Source organism: Pelophylax lessonae (assembly GCF_965119305.1).
Source record: "Pelophylax lessonae genome assembly, chromosome: 9".
Lineage (NCBI taxonomy): Eukaryota > Metazoa > Chordata > Amphibia > Anura > Ranidae > Pelophylax > Pelophylax lessonae.
The window spans coordinates 239594789-239611890 of NC_138776.1; the positions used below are offsets into that span (position 1 = coordinate 239594789).

The window sequence follows — 17102 nt, forward strand, 5'->3', positions numbered from 1 at the left end:
CTTTATGAGGCTCTTGTGGACCTTTGGTAGGTAGTATATGGTAGGAATTCGAGGTGCAAGAGGTATTAGGTGTTCTTTCTCCTTTTTACTTAAAATGCCATCCTTATGACCTTTGGACACAATGCGTTCTAACTGCTTTTTATAGCTCCAGGTAGGGTCCTTCTTTAGGATTTCATACGTCCTTCTATCAGACAACAAATTGTCCATTTCCTCCATGTAGTCCTCTTTCTTTAATAGGACTGTACCCCCGCCTTTGTCCGCTGGGCGGATCACCAAATCCTTTTTATCACATAGAGCTTTAATACCATTCCATAGATCTTTTTGTGGTTTAATGGAAGCATCTTTTTGTTCCAACTCCTTGAGAATAATATCTCTGAAGATCTTGATATGGTGGCTGGATTTCCCAGGGGGGTTAAAGAGGGAAGCATTCCTCAGATTAGTAGGTATACATGTAGGCTGTTTGTAAGAAACATAGTTTCTCTCGTGGGCCTTGTCGAGGAAATGACGTTTGATGTTGAGTTTTCTAATATATTTGTGTACGTCCAAAAACGTCTCGAACTTGTTTAAGGATTTTTTGGGGGCAAATTTCAATCCTTTCCCCAGAGTCTGTTTTTCTGAGCTGGTAAGGTCAATCCCACTCAGATTGAAGATGCCTCCTGCCTCTATTTGTTCTTTTTTCTTGGACGTTCCTCCCCTGCAGCCCCTGGTCGTTTTTTTCTTTTGGCTTTGGCAGAGCCCCGGCCTAAAAAACCCCGCGGTTTGGTGCTGATGGGGGTTTGCGATTGCTCTGGGTACTCATTTATCCATTCCTCCTCCTCATCTTGGTTGTCCCTAAGAGACTCATACCTATTTTCCACAGGAGGGTAAAAATTCCTCGGGGTTTGAGGGGTTGCTGGGTAATAATCAGAATGCTCCCTGGGACCTCTTCTTGGAGATCTGGACCTGGATCTTCTATAGTATCCTTCATAGTCTGACTCCCTTCTCCTTCTTTCTCCCCTAGGGTGTTCGTATGCGGCATTCTCATACCTATTCCTACTTTCATCTTTTCTGGACTTCCTTTTGGGCTGATGTCCAGATGGCTGTTCTCTCAGGGGTTTAAATTTCTTGATATTGTTACTGGGACCTTTCCGCTCTGTATCCCTCTTTAGGGAAGTCCCTGAAGTAACATTCCCACTGGTGCTTGCGACTGGTTCAGCAATGCTGATTTGTCTTGACCTTTCTTCCGCCACTTCCATTTCTGAAGGGTTGGTAACACCTCCTTCAGTTGGAGTTTCGGATACTAAATTAAGTTCCCATTTGAAGACTTTAGACGTATTATAGTCTTCCAGGTCCCGGAAATATTTTTTCCTCTTTTTAATTTTCTGTTCTTCTTCTTCCATAGCGAGAATTTCTCTTAACTCTTGATTGTAAACCTTATATGCTTCCTCTTGCATAAAGGGAGTTAGTTTCTCTTTGATCTCTAGAATCTCTTTATTTAGCCTAATAACTTTTTTCCTCCTCTTGTCAATTAAAAAATTTAAAAGACTCATCCCAGCTCCGTTGAAAAATTGGAACCATTCTTGGATCTCAGGTTCTCCCTGGTCAGGATTGATGTTCCACCTCAAGCTCCTTGGGACCATCTTCTCCTGGACGTATTTCTCCAGGAAGACGATGTCCCAGGATGCATGAAGTTCAGATACCATGATGTTTTTGAGGCGCATAAAAATGCCTCTGAGATCAGTGGGGTCAGTGATGGTTTTCACAAACACATCCTCCAAACATCCTGTGTTTACAACAGCTGCCCGTCCTTCTCTCTCAGCAGGGAGCGATCGCGGGGGTCAGGCGGCAATTGGAGCTGCCTGACCCGTGCATCGGGGTCCCCGCTGCGGAGTGGGGGCGGGAGCGCACCGCCAGTGGCGCGTACTCGCCCCCTAGCTGCAGGCGCGCGACCGACATAGGTCTACAACATTTCGCGCAGGAGGGCCACACTGCCGCGGTAAAACTGCAGCGGGCGGTCCGGAAGCGGTTAAGGATCACTTGACCTGTTCAGTTCATTACCAACATTCATCATTTTACTGCAGCAGATTAACAGTTGACAGGAATAAAAATAAACCTCAAAAGACTACAGTTTGAGTGTATAGTACAAATAAAATTTGAACAAAACAAGTTTAGCCACTTGCCGACCATATACTGTACTTGTATGGCGGCAAGGCGGCTCTCCTGTGCAGAATCACGTACCTGTACGTAATCCTGCACTTCCGGGTCTGGGGTGCACATGCATGCCACTGGCGACCAGCTCCTGTTGTAATTAGACACAACAGGAGCCAATCAGCTCGATGTCCACCGGGACCCATTGATCATTCGGGAGAGAAGCAGAACAGCAGTCTGCCTATATAAACAAGGCAGATCGCCGTTCTGTGAGAAGGGAAGGTAGTGATCCTGTGTTTCTGCAAAGCCGGAACGCGGATCTCTGCCTTCCCATAGTACAAACACCTCCCCCCACAGTTAGTAAGCACTCCCTAGGCATACAATTAACCCTTTGATCGCCCCCCTGATGTTAACCTCTTCCCTGCCAGTGTCATTAGTACAGTGACTGCATATTTTTAGCACTGATCACTGTTATTAGTGTCACTGGTTCCGAAAAAAGGTTTAACTTCTTCCGATCCGCGCTATAGCCGAAGTACGGCTGCAGCGCGGACTCGAATTTCCGGGAGGCCGTCTTTAAACGGCCTCCCAGTGACAGGCTCCCCGCACGCTCCCGCGAGCGCGCATCATGGAAAATCTGGGTCGGCCGTGTCCCTTGGACACAGCCAATCACAGATCGTGGTAAATGGCCAATCACAGCGGCCATTTACCACGTGATCGGCCCATGCAATGAGAGATGATCTCATATGTAAACATATAAGATCATGTCTCATCGCCAGCTCTCCTTCCTCACACAGAGACTGCATGTGAGGAAGGAGCAGAGTCGATCAGCCGTTCGGGGACACAGAGGAATGTAATCAGGGCACTGATCACCAGTGTCCTGATTACACAAGGTAAATAAAATACACTAAGTGCCCACCATCAGTGCCCACAGTGCCCCCCCATCAGTGCCCACAATCAGTGCCCATAGTACTGCCAGTCAGTGCCCATCAGTGCCTGCTCATCTAGGCACTGATGAGCACTGACTGGCAGCACTATGGGCACTGAGTATGGGCACTGATGGTGCTGCCCATCAGTGCTCATCAGTGCCGCTCCCGTCAGTGTCCATCAGTGCCACCCATCAGTGTCCAGCGGTGCCGCCTCTCAGTGCCCATCAGTGCCGCCTCTCAGTGCCCAGCAGTGCCCCCTCTCAGTGCCCAGCAGTGTCACCTCTCAGTGCCCAGCAGTGCCACCTCTCAGTGCTCATCAGTGCCGCCTATCAGTGCTCATCAGTGCGGCATATTAGTACCTCCTCATCAGTGCGGCATATTAGTACCTCCTCATCAGTGCCACCTCATCAATGCCCATAAGTGCCACCTCATCAGTGCCCATCAGTGCCGCCTCATCAGCGCACATCAGTGAAGGAGAAAATTTTATTTATTTTCAAAATTTACTCGCAGAAATAAGAAAAACGTTTTTTTTTCAAAATTTTCTGTCTTTTTTCTTTTTTTTTTTTGTAAGAAATAAAAAACCCAGAGATGATTAAATGCCACCAAAAGAAAGCTCTATTTGTGTGGAAAAAATGATAAAAATTTCATATGGGTACAGTGTAGCATGACCGCGCAATTGTCACTCAAAGCGCGAGAGAGCACTGAAAGCTGAAAATTGGCCTGGATAGGAAGGGGGTGAAAGTGCCCGGCAGGCAAGTGGTTAAAGTGTCACATAGGGGGAGATTTACTAAAACTGGTGCAGCTGTGCATGGTAGCCAATCAGCTTCTAACTTCAGCTTGTTCAATTAGGCTTTGACAAAAAACATGGAAGCTGATTGGTTACTATGCAGAGCAACACCAAATTTTGCACTCTTCAGGTTTAGTAAATAATCCCCTAAAGCTGGATACACACTATCCAACTTTTGTGGTTAGGTTTCCTTCAGATTTACCTTTTCTATGTAGTGCAAGGGCCTGCCAGATTGCATACAAATTGAACGTGTTTAGGTTTGACCTCATATTATATGGTTATGGTAAATCTAAAGGAAAACGTCTTCAGAAAATCTTATAGTGTGTATGGCCCTTTAGTGTCTGATTAATCCACCGCAATGTGGCAGTCCCGTTATAAGTCGCTGATCGCTGCCATTACTAGTAAAAAAAATAAAATAAAAATTCCATAAACATATCCCATAGTTTGTAGACACTATAACTTTTGTGCAAACCGATCAAAATACGCTTATTGGGATTTTTTTAAAACCGAAAATATGTAGCAGAATACATATTGGGCTAAATTGATGAAGAAATTAGATTTTTCTACATTTTTTTTATTGCAGAAAATTAAAAAATATATATATATATATATATATATATATATATATATATTTTTTTTTTTTTCTTTAAATTTACAGTATTCTTAGGTTTTTAGCGCACAAAAAAAAAAAAAAAAAAACGCAGGAGGTGATCAAATACCACCAAAAGAAAGCTCTATTTGTAGGGAAAAAAGGACATACATTTTATTCGGGTACAGTGTTGCACAACCGCGCAATTGTCAGTTAAAGTAACGCAGTGCCGAATCGCAAAATAAAAGGCCTGGTCAGAGCTGGAAGTGGTTACAGCCTGCATATATGAAAAAATAAGGGTTTGCACCTTGCAGCCAATCATATTTCAGCTGTTGTTTTCCAAAAAAGATAAGGGAATAAAAAGAATGATGTTTTTTTTTATGTGGACAGCACTTCCATTTTACCTTTCTCCAGCTTTTACCTAAATCTTGTATAGGATAATATTAGGAGCCTGCACACCTACCACATTGTTGCACGTTATAGAGCGTGTGGTTATATGAATTCAGGAACTTGTTGAGGAAGAAGTAGACAGGAAACTGGGACAGGACAAAGCTCAACTGTAGAAAACAAAAAAACAACAGATAAAATCAGATTAAAATGACATAACCCTATACTTGTACATACGTAATGCAGTTTATAGTATATATAGCATCAATTTTACAATAGTCTTTCTCAAGGTGTTTGAGGTGTACCACCAATACTTCAGGGGGAACATGGCAGTACCTGTACTTTAAATTTGTGCGAGATTGAGTTTATAAGGAAAAAAAAAGCAAACCCTGCAATGCAAGACAATGCCATAATGTGCTAGTATAGTTACATAGTAGTTGAGGTTGAATAAAGACAATAGTCCATCCAGTTCAACCTGTATAGGTGTGTGTGGCCGTAATCATCTCTCATACCCCTTAACCGGTTGCCGACCGCCGCAAGTACATATACTGCGGCGGTCAGGCCCGGCCAGGCAAAGTGACGTATGGGTACGTCACTTGCCTGTCACTTGCTTGTGAGCCAATAGCGGGCAAGCGCGCGCCCGCGGAAGCGCGCGCCCGCCCTGGCTCCTTCCCTAGGAAGTCCGTGCGTGTGACCGGCGGACCCAATGTCCGCCGGTCACTCGGCGATCGTCGGTGGAGAGGGAGAAAGGCAGGCGGCTAATGTAAACAAGCCGCCTGTCATTCTCCCCTGTGTAGGAATAGTGATCATACGGTTCTACTATGTAGGACCGTTGATCACTGTTCCTACACCAGTAGCCATGTCCAATCACAGTAAGAAACACACCCCTAGGGACACACATAGCCCCTCCTTCCCCAATAAAGTTAACCCCTTCCCTGCCAGTGTCATTTTGCAGTAACAGTGCATATATATAGCACTGATTACTGTAGTAATGTCACTGGGAACCCCAAAAGTGTCAAAAATGTCAGTCAAGGGTCCGATCTGTCCGCCGCAATGTCGCAGTACCGCAAAAAAAAACAAAAAAAATCGCAGATCGCCGCCATTACGCGTTAAAAAAAAAAACACCAAAAAAATGACAAAAATCTTTCCCTTAGTTAGTAAACGCGATAACTTTTGCGCAAACCAATCAAAATACGCTTTTTGCGATTTTTTTTTTACCAAACATAGGTAGCATAAAACAAATTTGCCTAAAATGTTAAAAAATTTTGATTTTTAAATTTTTTTTGGGGAATTTCATATAAAAAAATGTGAAAAATATTGTTATTTTTGCAAAATTTATGCTCTTTTTTTGTTTATAGCACAAAAAGTAAAAATCGCACAGGTGATCAAATACCACCAAAAGAAAGCTCTGTTTGTGGGAAAAAAAGGACGTCAAATTCGTTTAGGTACAGCGTCGCACAACCGCACAATTGTCCGTTAAAGTCAAGCAGTGCCGAATCGCAAAAAAAACCCTGGTCGGAATGGGGGTAAAATCTTCCGGGGCTTAAGTGGTTAATGTTCTGATCCTTGAGATGTACGTCTAAGAGTCTTTTGAAAGTAGCCATACTTCCTGCAGTAACTGCCTTTTGTGGTAAAGAATTTCACAATCTTGTAGCCCTAAAAGTAAAGAACCCCCTGCGTAGACTGAGGTTAAAACGCTTCTCCTCTAATCGCATAGTATGGCCTCGTGTCCTCATGCATTCCTTGCGACTGAATAGCTTTTTTTCTATGCTGAGATCACCATTGAGGTATTTGTAAATTGCTATCATGTCCCCCTCTCAGGTGTCTCTTCTCCAGGGAGAATAAATCAATAGTTACATAGTAGTAGAGGGTGAATAAAGACAATAGTCCATCCAGTTCAACCTGTGTAGGTGTATGCGGCCGTAATCATCTCTCATACCCTTTAATGTTCTGATCCTTGAGATGTACGTCTAAGAGTCTTTTGAAAGCCACCATACTTCCCGCAGTAACCACCTTTTGTGGTAGAGAATTCCACAATCTTGTAGCCCTAAAAGTAAAGCACCCCCTGCGTAGCCTGAGGTCAAAACGCTTCTCCTCTAATCGCATTGTATGTCCTTGTGTCCTCATGCACTCCTAGCTTTTTTTTCTATGCTGAGATCACCATTGAGATATTTGTAAATGGCTATCATGTCCCCCTCTCGGGTGTCTCTTCTCCAGGGAGAATAAATCAAGCGCTTGTAAACGCTCTTCATAATTAAGGTCCTCCAATCCCCTAATCAGTTTAGTTGCCCTTCTCTGGACTCTCTCCAGCGCCAACACATCCCTCCTGAGGACTGGCGACCAGAACTGGACAGAATACTCCAGATGTGGTCGGACCAGAGTTTTACTAGCACATTATACCTACCTTAGAACAAATCCCTCTCAGCAGCGCCCGGTCACTGCTGAGAGGGCTGAGATGTTCAGCCGGTCTTTCTTCAGGGTTCGCGGGCTCCGGTGCTGTGAGTGGCCGGAGCTGCGATAACCTCACTCTCTCGGTTCAGGCAAGAAGCTCTGAAGATCCGGCACAATATGCCAGACCTTCAGAGCGCATGCGCCACTGATGTCAGCGGCTGCATTAAGGGTGCACGTTTATGAGATATTCATTTTACCTACAGGTAAGCCTTATTATAGGCATAGAGGCCTAAGGGTTTACAATCACTTTAATTTTCTCTATCTGGTCATTCTCACTGTGTGGCTAACTTTAGGATTTTAATAGAAAGCAGGCTGCACACTGATGACATCACCATTTTATAAAAGCTTTATTGTACCACAAACAGCATACATGATGTCCTCGCCATTAAGGGCATTTCTCATGGTAGGGGCATACTGCATGCGGTTTGTGGTATAATAAAGCTTTTGGGAAACCACAATGTCATCACTGTGCAGCCTGCTTTCCGTTATGCTCTTGAGACCATGAGCGTGAACCGAACCCAACATATCATGGTGGATGAGAGGCTCATTACTTGGTGCAGTGTGCCATCTGCTTCAGATCTTACTTTAGGACTGGCCAAACGATACTTGGTAGCTATTATTAGATCACTGGTTTTTAGGTTGATTTTTGCATGTTAGACCAGTGATTCTTCATATTCTTCCTATATACAGTGCCTTGCGAAAGAATTCGCCTCCCTTGAACTTTGCAACCTTTTGGCACATTTTAGGCTTCAAACATAAAGATATAAAACTGTCATTTTTTTGTGAAGAATCAACAACAAGTGGGACACAATCATGAAGTGGAATGAAATTTATTGGATATTTCAAACTTTTTTGACAAATAAATAATTGAAAAATTGGGCGTGCAAAATTATTCAGCCCCTTTACTTTCAGTGCAGCAAACTCTCTCCAGAAGTTCAGTGAGGATCTCTGAATGATCCAATGTTGACATAAATGACTAATGATGATAAATAGAATCCACCTGTGTGTAATCAAGTCTCCGTATAAATGCACCTGCACTGTGATAGTCTCAGAGGTCTGTTTAAAGCGCAGAGAGCATGAAGAACAAGGAACACACCAGGCAGGTCCGAGATACTGTTGTGGAGAAGTTTAAAGCCGGATTTGGATACAAAAAGATTTCCCAAGCTTTAAACATCCCAAGGAGCACTGTGCAAGAGATAATATTGAAATGGAAGGAGTATCAGACCACTGCAAATCTACGAAGACCTGGCCGTCCCTCTAAACTTTCAGCTCATACAAGGAGAAGACTGATCAGAGATGCAGCCAAGAGGCCCATGATCACTCTGGATGAACTGCAGAGATCTACAGCTGAGGTGGGAGACTCTGTCCATAGGACAACAATAAGTCGTATACTGCACAAATCTGGCCTTTATGGAAGCGTGGCAAGAAGAAAGCCATTTCTTAAAGATATCCATAAAAAGTGTCATTTAAAGTTTGGCACAAGCCACCTGGGAGACACACCAAACATGTGGAAGAAGGTGCTCTGGTCAGATGAAACCAAAATCAAACTTTTTGGCAACAATTCAAAACGTTATGTTTGGCGTAAAAGCAACACAGCTCATCACCCTGAACACACCATCCCCACTATCAAACATGGTGGTGGCAGCATCATGGTTTGGGCCTGCTTTTCTTCAGCAGGGACAGGGAAGATGGTTAAAATTGATGGGAAGATGGATGGAGCCAAATACAGGACCATTCTGGAAGAAAACCTGATAGAGTCTGCAAAAGACCTGAGACTGGGACGGAGATTTGTCTTCCAACAAGACAATGATCCAAAACATAAAGCAAAATCTACAATGGAATGGTTCACAAATATACATATCCAGGTGTTAGAATGGCTAAGTCAAAGTCCAGACCTGAATCCAATCGAGAATCTGTGGAAAGAACTGAAAACTGCTGTTCACAAACGCTCTCCATCCAACCTCACTGAGCTCGAGCTGTTTTGCAAGGAGGAATGGGCAAAAATTTCAGTCTCTCGATGTGCAAAACTGATAGAGACATACCCCAAGCGACTTACAGCTGTAATCGCAGCAAAAGGTGGCGCTACAAAGTATTAACTTAAGGGGGCTGAATAATTTTGCACGCCCAATTTTTCAGTTTTTTATTTGTTAAAAAAGTTTGAAATATCCAATAAATTTTGTTCCACTTCATGATTGTGTCCCACTTGTTGTTGATTCTTCACAAAAAATTACAGTTTTATATCTTTATGTTTGAAGCCTGAAATGTGGCAAAAGGTCGAAAATTTCAAGGGGGCCGAATACTTTCGCAAAGGCACTGTATGTTTTTATTCTAGAGGTCAATCTAGGGTCTGATAATCCTCTATTGGCATGGCTTGTAATTGTAGCAAAAGACATTTCTGACATAATCAAGGATGGGGTATGACCAAGGGCAGAGCCAGACCTGAACATGTGGTATCATGAAGGGGTTTGGAGAGGACATTACAATCCTGAAATTCGTACTTACTGTAAATTTTCCTGGCACTAAACTGAATTAATCAGGGACAAATTTGTGGAGAGTGGTCCTCTTGATGAGAGAGAACGTGCAAGAAGGATAGTTCTAAGTGGGAACTCACATGGAAGATGGAAAAGAAGATAGTCTGAAAAATGATGATGTATTTATGGCTGGCTCCCCGGGGTACACGCCGCTGCTCCCTGACATGTTCTTCTTTGTAGTTCACAAACTCGTAATACTTCTGAGCCATCCTGTAGTCAAATATATTCAAGTAAAAAGGAAAAATAAAAAAAAAAGTTATAGGGAAAACTAAAAAAGATGGTCTACAATAACAGCACAGGGGACGCTACTTACAGTCAATGCATAGTTACATAGTTAAAGACACAAGTCCATCTGGCTCAACCAATAAAAAAAAAAAAAAAAAACACAGTAAAGAAAACCCAACCATACAATCCCATATACACAATCCTATACCCTCAGTTGATCCAGAGGAAGGCGAAAAAAAACCCAGCAAAGCATGATCCAATTTACTACAGCAGGGGAAAAATTCCTTCCTGATCCCCCGAGAGCCAAACGGATATTCCCTGGATCAGCTTTACCTATAAATATTAGTACTCATTTATATTATGTACACCCAGGAAAGAATCCAGGCCTTTTTTAAAGCAATCTAGTGAGCTAGCCAGAACCTCTGGAGGGAGTCTATTCCACATTTTCACAGCTCCTACGGTGAAGAAACTTTTCCGTATTTGGAGACAAGATCTAGACATAAAGAGTGCCCCCTTGTCCTCTGTGTTGACCTTAAAGTGAACAACTCAACACCAAGTTAACCATATGGAACCTTTTATATTTATACATGTTGATCATATCCTCCCTTAATCTCCTCTTCTCAAGAGCGACTGCGACTGTGCTGGTACTGGTTGTCCTAGTGGAAGTTCTCTGACTCCCCTATACCCCCGCATCAGTAATCTTTTGGTGCTGGGGGGCAGTTTTATACGAGCACTGGACCCGTCATTGGTACTATTCAAAAGGGCAGACTATGAACTATATACTTCTATGAATGGAGAATGAGTGGATCAATGAAAGTACTGCTTCCTTCATTCATTAATCTCTTTTCACTCATGACAGCTAAAATATAGCCTCTGTGAATGGAAGAGGGTGGCCGAAATGGTGGGTATAGTCGGCATTTGATGGAGTGTCTGTGACAAGTCCTTTGACTTGTAATAACCCCCCCGCAGCATAGGCGCGCGCACGGGGTATGAAGGGTGTGCCTGGGGACACCCTAATCAACCGCCAGGGCATCGCTCTGCCAGGACCTGCCAATTCTACTCCCGCTCTGCAGCCATTTTAAAAAAAAATCTCCCCACTGTTCAGCTAAGGACCTGGGGCAGAAAAAATAACTATTTACCACTGCTCTACTGTCACCGTCCACTGCTCTACTGACACCGTCCACTGCTCTACTGACAACGTCCACTGCTCTACTGACAACGTCCACTGCCCTACTGACAACGTCCACTGCCCTACTGACACCGTCCACTGCCCTACTGACACCGTCCACTGCCCTACTGACACCCTCCACTACTCTACTGACACCGTCCACTGCCCTACTGACAATGTCCACTGCTCTACTGACACCGTCCACTGCTCTACTGACAACGTCCACTGCTCTACTGACAACGTCCACTGCTCTACTGACAACGTCCACTGCCCTACTGACACCGTCCACTGCCCTACTGAAAACGTCCACGCCCTACTGACAACGTCCACTGCCCTACTGACAATGTCCACTGCTCTACTGACACCTTCCACTGCTCTACTGACACCATCCACTGCTCTACTGACAACATCTTTGTTTTAATACATGTTAAAATGTTTGCTTATATTTATTTATAAGGGTCTGTTCACACTGGAATGCAGTGCAGAAGAGCCGCTTTACTGTGTGGCTTCCTGCACCGCATTCCAATCACACTGCCCTTGCGATCTGCTGCAAGGGTCAATTAATACAGTGCATTTGCCTGCACTGGTTTGCATGGTACAAAGTGAGGTGCGTTTCAAAAAGTAGTGCATGCAAATTCAGTGCGGTGCTGTTTCATCTCTTTCAAAATGAATGGGACTAAAAAATCGCACTGCAGAGAACTGCATGTGAATCGCATAGGAACCACACAGCATTCCTGTAGGATTCACACGCAGTTCCTAGTGTAAATAGGCCCTTAGAGCGTGTGTGTATGTGCTATATATATATATATATATATATATATACACACACATACAGATATAGATATAAACATACACTAAACAAAATTATAAACACAACACTTATTTTTGCCCTCATTTTTCATGAACTGAACTCAAAGATCTAAGAAAACCGGGATTCATCCATGAAAAGAATACCTCTCCAAAGTGCCAGATGCCATTGAATGTGAGCATTTGCTCACTCAAGTCGGTTACGATGATGGAACTGCAGTCAGGTGGAGACCCCGATGAAGACGAGGAGCATGCAGATGAGCTTTCCTGAGATGGTTTCTGACAATTTGTGCAGAAATTCTTTGGTTATGCAAACCGATTGTTGCAGCAGCTGTCCGGGTGGCTGGTCTCAGAAGATCTTGGAGGTGAAGATGCTGGATGTGGAGGTCCTGGGCTGGTGTGGTTACACGTGGTCTGCAGTTGTGAAGCCGGCTGGATGTACTGCCAACTTCTCTGACGTCTTTGGAGACGGCTTATGGTAGAGAAATTAACATTCAGTTCACGGGCAACAGCTCTGGTGGACATTCCTGCAGTCAGCATGCCAACTGCACGTTCCCTCAAAAACTTGCGCCATCTGTGGCATTGTGCTGTGTGATAAAACTGCACATTTTAGAGTGGCCTTTTATTGTGACCAGCCTAAGGCACACCTGTGCAATAATCATGCTGTCTAATCAGCATCTTGATATTCCACACCTGTGAGGTGGATGGATTATCTTGGCAAAGGAGAAGTGCTCACTAACACAGATTTAGACAGATTTGTGAACAATATTTGAGAGAAATAGGCCTTTTGTGTACATAGAAAAAGTCTTAGATCTTTGAGTTCAGCTCATGAAAAATGGGGGCAAAAACAAAAGTGTTACGTTTATCATTTTGTTCAGTATATATATATATATATATATATATATATATATATGTGTGTGTGTGTGTGTATATTATATACATATACATACATACACACACACTAGGGATCGGTATCAGCAACGAAAAACCGATATCGGTCGATCACTAACACACACACACATATATATATATATATATCTATATATATATATATATATATATATATATATATATATATATATATATATCTATATATATATATATATATATATATATATATACATACATACATACATACATATATACATACACACATATACAAATATATGGGCGTGTGTGGGGTGCATACCCTAATGCAATAAGCTGTGCACACCTATGCCCTGCAGCCATAATATTCCGGTTCTGCAGGGGTTAATATGAGCTGAAGGAACTGTCACAGGCACATCTCAATTAATGCTGACTATACCCATCCTTTTGGCCTCCCTCTTCCATTCACAGAGACTAGGTAGGGAGGACCAATGGTCTTTGGATTTTAACTAAAACTGCAGCCATCAGCACAGGGGACACTTCGCATTGACTGTAAGTACTGTCCCTTTTGCTGTTTTTTTTTTTTTTTTTTTTAAGTTTCTATATACTAAACCCAGGTTTAAAGCTCCAGGCACATATACAAACAAACTAATGCAGTTATGTTTTCATTAAAAACCATTCAATGTACTTTTGGCTCCCACATACAGTATATTGGTCTTACCCTGTTTCCCTGAAAATAAGACAGTGTCTTATTTTTGCTGCTAAAGATGCGCTAGGTCTTATTTTCAGGGGATGTCTTATTTTCCCATGAAGAAGAATACGGTACACATTTATTGTTGAAAAAAAAAAAAAGGAAATGTATTACCTGTATACGGTACGGTAGTAGTTGTCATCACCAACCAGCAAATTGCATCCTCCTGTGTCATTTTGATCCCCCCCGCTTCTGATCCTCCTGTGTCATTTTGATTCCCCCCCCCCGCTTCTGATCCTCCTGTGTCATTTTAAGTGATCCCACTCCCCCCACCCCTGTGCCAGTGGACAACTTCACCAGACATCCCCCCCACCCCTTTATCAGACATTTCCCCCCTACCTCAGGCACCCCTGTGTGTCCACACAATGTGCCCGACTCCTGCCCCGCATGACTCACTGTCTAATTGTGAGTCAGCCAGACTTCGTCAGGGCAGAGCGAGCAGCAGGCCAACAGTGAGCTGCGCGGAGCCGCTCGCCGTTACGGTCCAGAGTTACGGTAGCTTTGGGGGGCCTTCTTATCAGGGAGACCTTATGTTCGAGAAGGCCTTATTATCGGGGAGGTCTTATTTTCGGGGGGATGCCTTATATTTCAGCGAGAGGCAAAACTGTAAGTAGGTCTTATTTTCGGGGGATGTCTTACTTTAGGGGAAACAGGGTAGTATGTGTATGCACGAATGTGAGTTGGGGACCTTAGATTGTAAGCTCTTTGAGGAAAGGGACAGATGTGAATGTACTATATGTAAAATGCTGCATAAATTTCCAGCATGTAATAAATAAACAAAATAAAATATGCAACCTGACTACATTGCAGTACTAGATTAAGAGGGTTCAAATGTGCTTTACTTGCCTAATGAGTGTTAAATGTGTATAAAATCTTTAAAGCGGAGTTCCACCCTGGATTTTTTTTTTTTTTAAATACCCCGGGACAGTCAGGGCTAGTACATTCCACAATGGCTAGCCTCTGATCTGTCCCGGGTTGCACTTACCTGTTAGGACAAATACTTACCTTGAAAACGTCTTGTCCAGCGCTGCCATCTCAGATGTGGCCAGCTTGAAGCCAGCGAGATCCCCTTCGGCGTCTTCTTCCGCCTTCTTCGGTCCCACGATGCCCTGCGCCGGCCCCGCCGTCACTTCCGGGTCGCGCGCGTCATCCCTCCACAGCTTCTGGGCATGCCCAGAAGCTGTTTAGAAGGGGATGACCCGCGCGACCCGGAACTGACGTCGGGGCCGGTGCAGGCGCAATGATTCCTGGGAGCGATGACGTTCAGCTCCCAGGAATCATTGCAGAGCCAGGAAGTGACGACGGGCCGCGGCCGAGGAAGGAAGAAGAAGGAAGTAAGGTAAGTATATTTTCTTCGCTACGAGGTAAGTAAAAAAAAAAAAAATATGCGATTATCCATTTCTTTTTCAGGTGACCCGGAGCGAGAAGATGGAGGTAAGTATTAAATTAGGGTGGAACTCCACTTTAAATATACTGTATTTCTTTAACTTGCCTTTATGGGATATCTTTATTAAAATTTACAACATAACTCAAATTTTTACGTATTTACTTTTTTTGAAACATTTATGTTTTATTTTTCACAACTTACCTGGTAATGTAATTCCCCATTGATGCCCAGAAGGGGACAATCATGACCCCGATGACAGTTGCTGATGGGACAAGGGTGTAGTATCTTTCCCAGTAATTGGTAGAGACAAACAAGGCATAGATCCCAGAGGAGAGGAACAGCATCCACTTTGTACCAAAAAATCTGAGTCAGAGAAATAGGTGTCATCAAGTCAAGAAGTATCATCCCGTGTTCTTGTCTAGATAATGTGTGGTATCAATTTTTTCATCATAGTCATCAAAATTGTAATCACATGATTTTGTATCTGCATATTTCCCTGATTCTGGTGTTATTTAGGTACTTGATATGGTCAGTGGTGTATTTTGGTTTTGTGCTGCCCTAGGCAAGACTAAAATTGGGCCCCCCCACTTCCGACTCCTATGTAAATTTGCCCCACTCCTTCCTTTTTAACGGATGTGACTCCCTCCAAAATTGAAGGACTCCAAGTCCCAGCATGAACCCCTGAGATCTAACGAGATGGGGGAGTAAGAGAAGGTGGGAAAGAGAGAGGGGGGGTGGGTGAGGGGGGGAGAGAGAGGGGGGATGAGAGAGAGAGAGGGGGGGTGGGTGAGGGAGGGAGAAAGAGGGGGATGAGAGAGAATGAGAGAGAGCGAGAGAAAGAGAGGGGGTGTGGAGGGGATGAGAGAGGGGGGTGTGAGAGAGAGGGGGGTGTGAGAGAGAGAGGGGGTGTGAGAGAGAGAGGGGGGTGAGAGAGAGAGAGGAGGGGGTGAGAGAGAGAGAGGAGGGGGTGAGAGAGAGGTGGGAGAGGCAGCTCTAGCAACCAGTGGCCAAAAGTGTCTCAGGTGGAGGGGTCAACTTTTTTGCTGCCCCCCTGCAAAGTGCCGCCCTAGGCCTGGGCCTTGTTGGCCTAGGCCAAAATACAGCACTGGATATGGTTATATAAGTGTCCTAGAGGACTTTAGTAATCACAGTAGGCAAAGTCTAGTAAATGCGTAGATTCACTCAGTAAAATAGCAATACAGTATCCTTTTTTTTATAATGCTTCAATAATCCCATTACTGACACTTTTTGAAATGTTGGATCCTCTGAATTCCAGGTTGCCTGCAGCCATGCCTAAAGCTAGATACACACTATCCAACTTTTGTGGTTAGATTTCCTTCAGATTTACCTTTTCTATGTAGTGCAAGGGCCTGCCAGATTGCATACAATTTGAAAGTGTTTAGGTTTGACCTCATATTATATGGTTTTGGTAAGTCTTAAGGAAAAAGTCTTCAGAAAATCTTATAGTGTATATGGCCCATAAGAATAAACACAGTAGGCACTCCAATATGAACCCTTGATCTAACCTACAAAAGTTCTAATGAGATAAAGTGACTGTAAACGGTGGGAGCAGATCGGTAAATAGACAACTGGAAAAACTAGGTTAAAAGACCTGATTTAAACTCGACCACCTAAAAATAATTGTATAGAAAGTGTATATTATAATACTCACTGGACTGTAATGAATTAACATATACTTTAATGAATCAAAAATGTATCGCAAAAAGTGGATATGTGCAAAGTATATATTACATTAAAAATGGTACCAAGACACACCTAAAAACATACATCCACCTCTCTCACTCAATATACCTGTTTAAGCCCCTATGTATATCAATATATGTAAAAAATCAAAAACAATCTATATATATATAATATGTGATAATGGTGAACCCATGTATGGTGGATGGATAAATACAGTATAACTATGAGAGGAAAAAATTCAATATTGATGAAGCAAAAAGGAAGGAAGACAAGCCTTTGGCCATGCCTGCCCCCAACCCCTGGGTTGTCACTATGTTGGAAGTAGAAAATTCTCCAAAGATTGGAAATGAAAGGCTGCATAGTAGACATTGACCTAAAGTGTTTACTGCAACATC

At 43.3% G+C, this 17102-nt stretch overlaps 1 protein-coding gene across 1 annotated transcript in view; it reads right to left on the minus strand.

Annotated features, from left to right (window-relative positions):
• Window positions 1-17102, minus strand: part of UNC93B1 (unc-93 homolog B1, TLR signaling regulator) — an 82109-nt gene that overhangs the window by 22000 nt on the left and 43007 nt on the right. The window contains exons 5-7 of the mRNA XM_082266738.1: window positions 15205-15366; window positions 9879-10008; window positions 4893-4986 (exon numbers count right to left, since the gene is read on the minus strand). Coding sequence (XP_082122864.1) covers window positions 4893-4986; window positions 9879-10008; window positions 15205-15366 — 386 coding nt within the window. The remainder of the gene's footprint in view (window positions 1-4892; window positions 4987-9878; window positions 10009-15204; window positions 15367-17102) is intronic.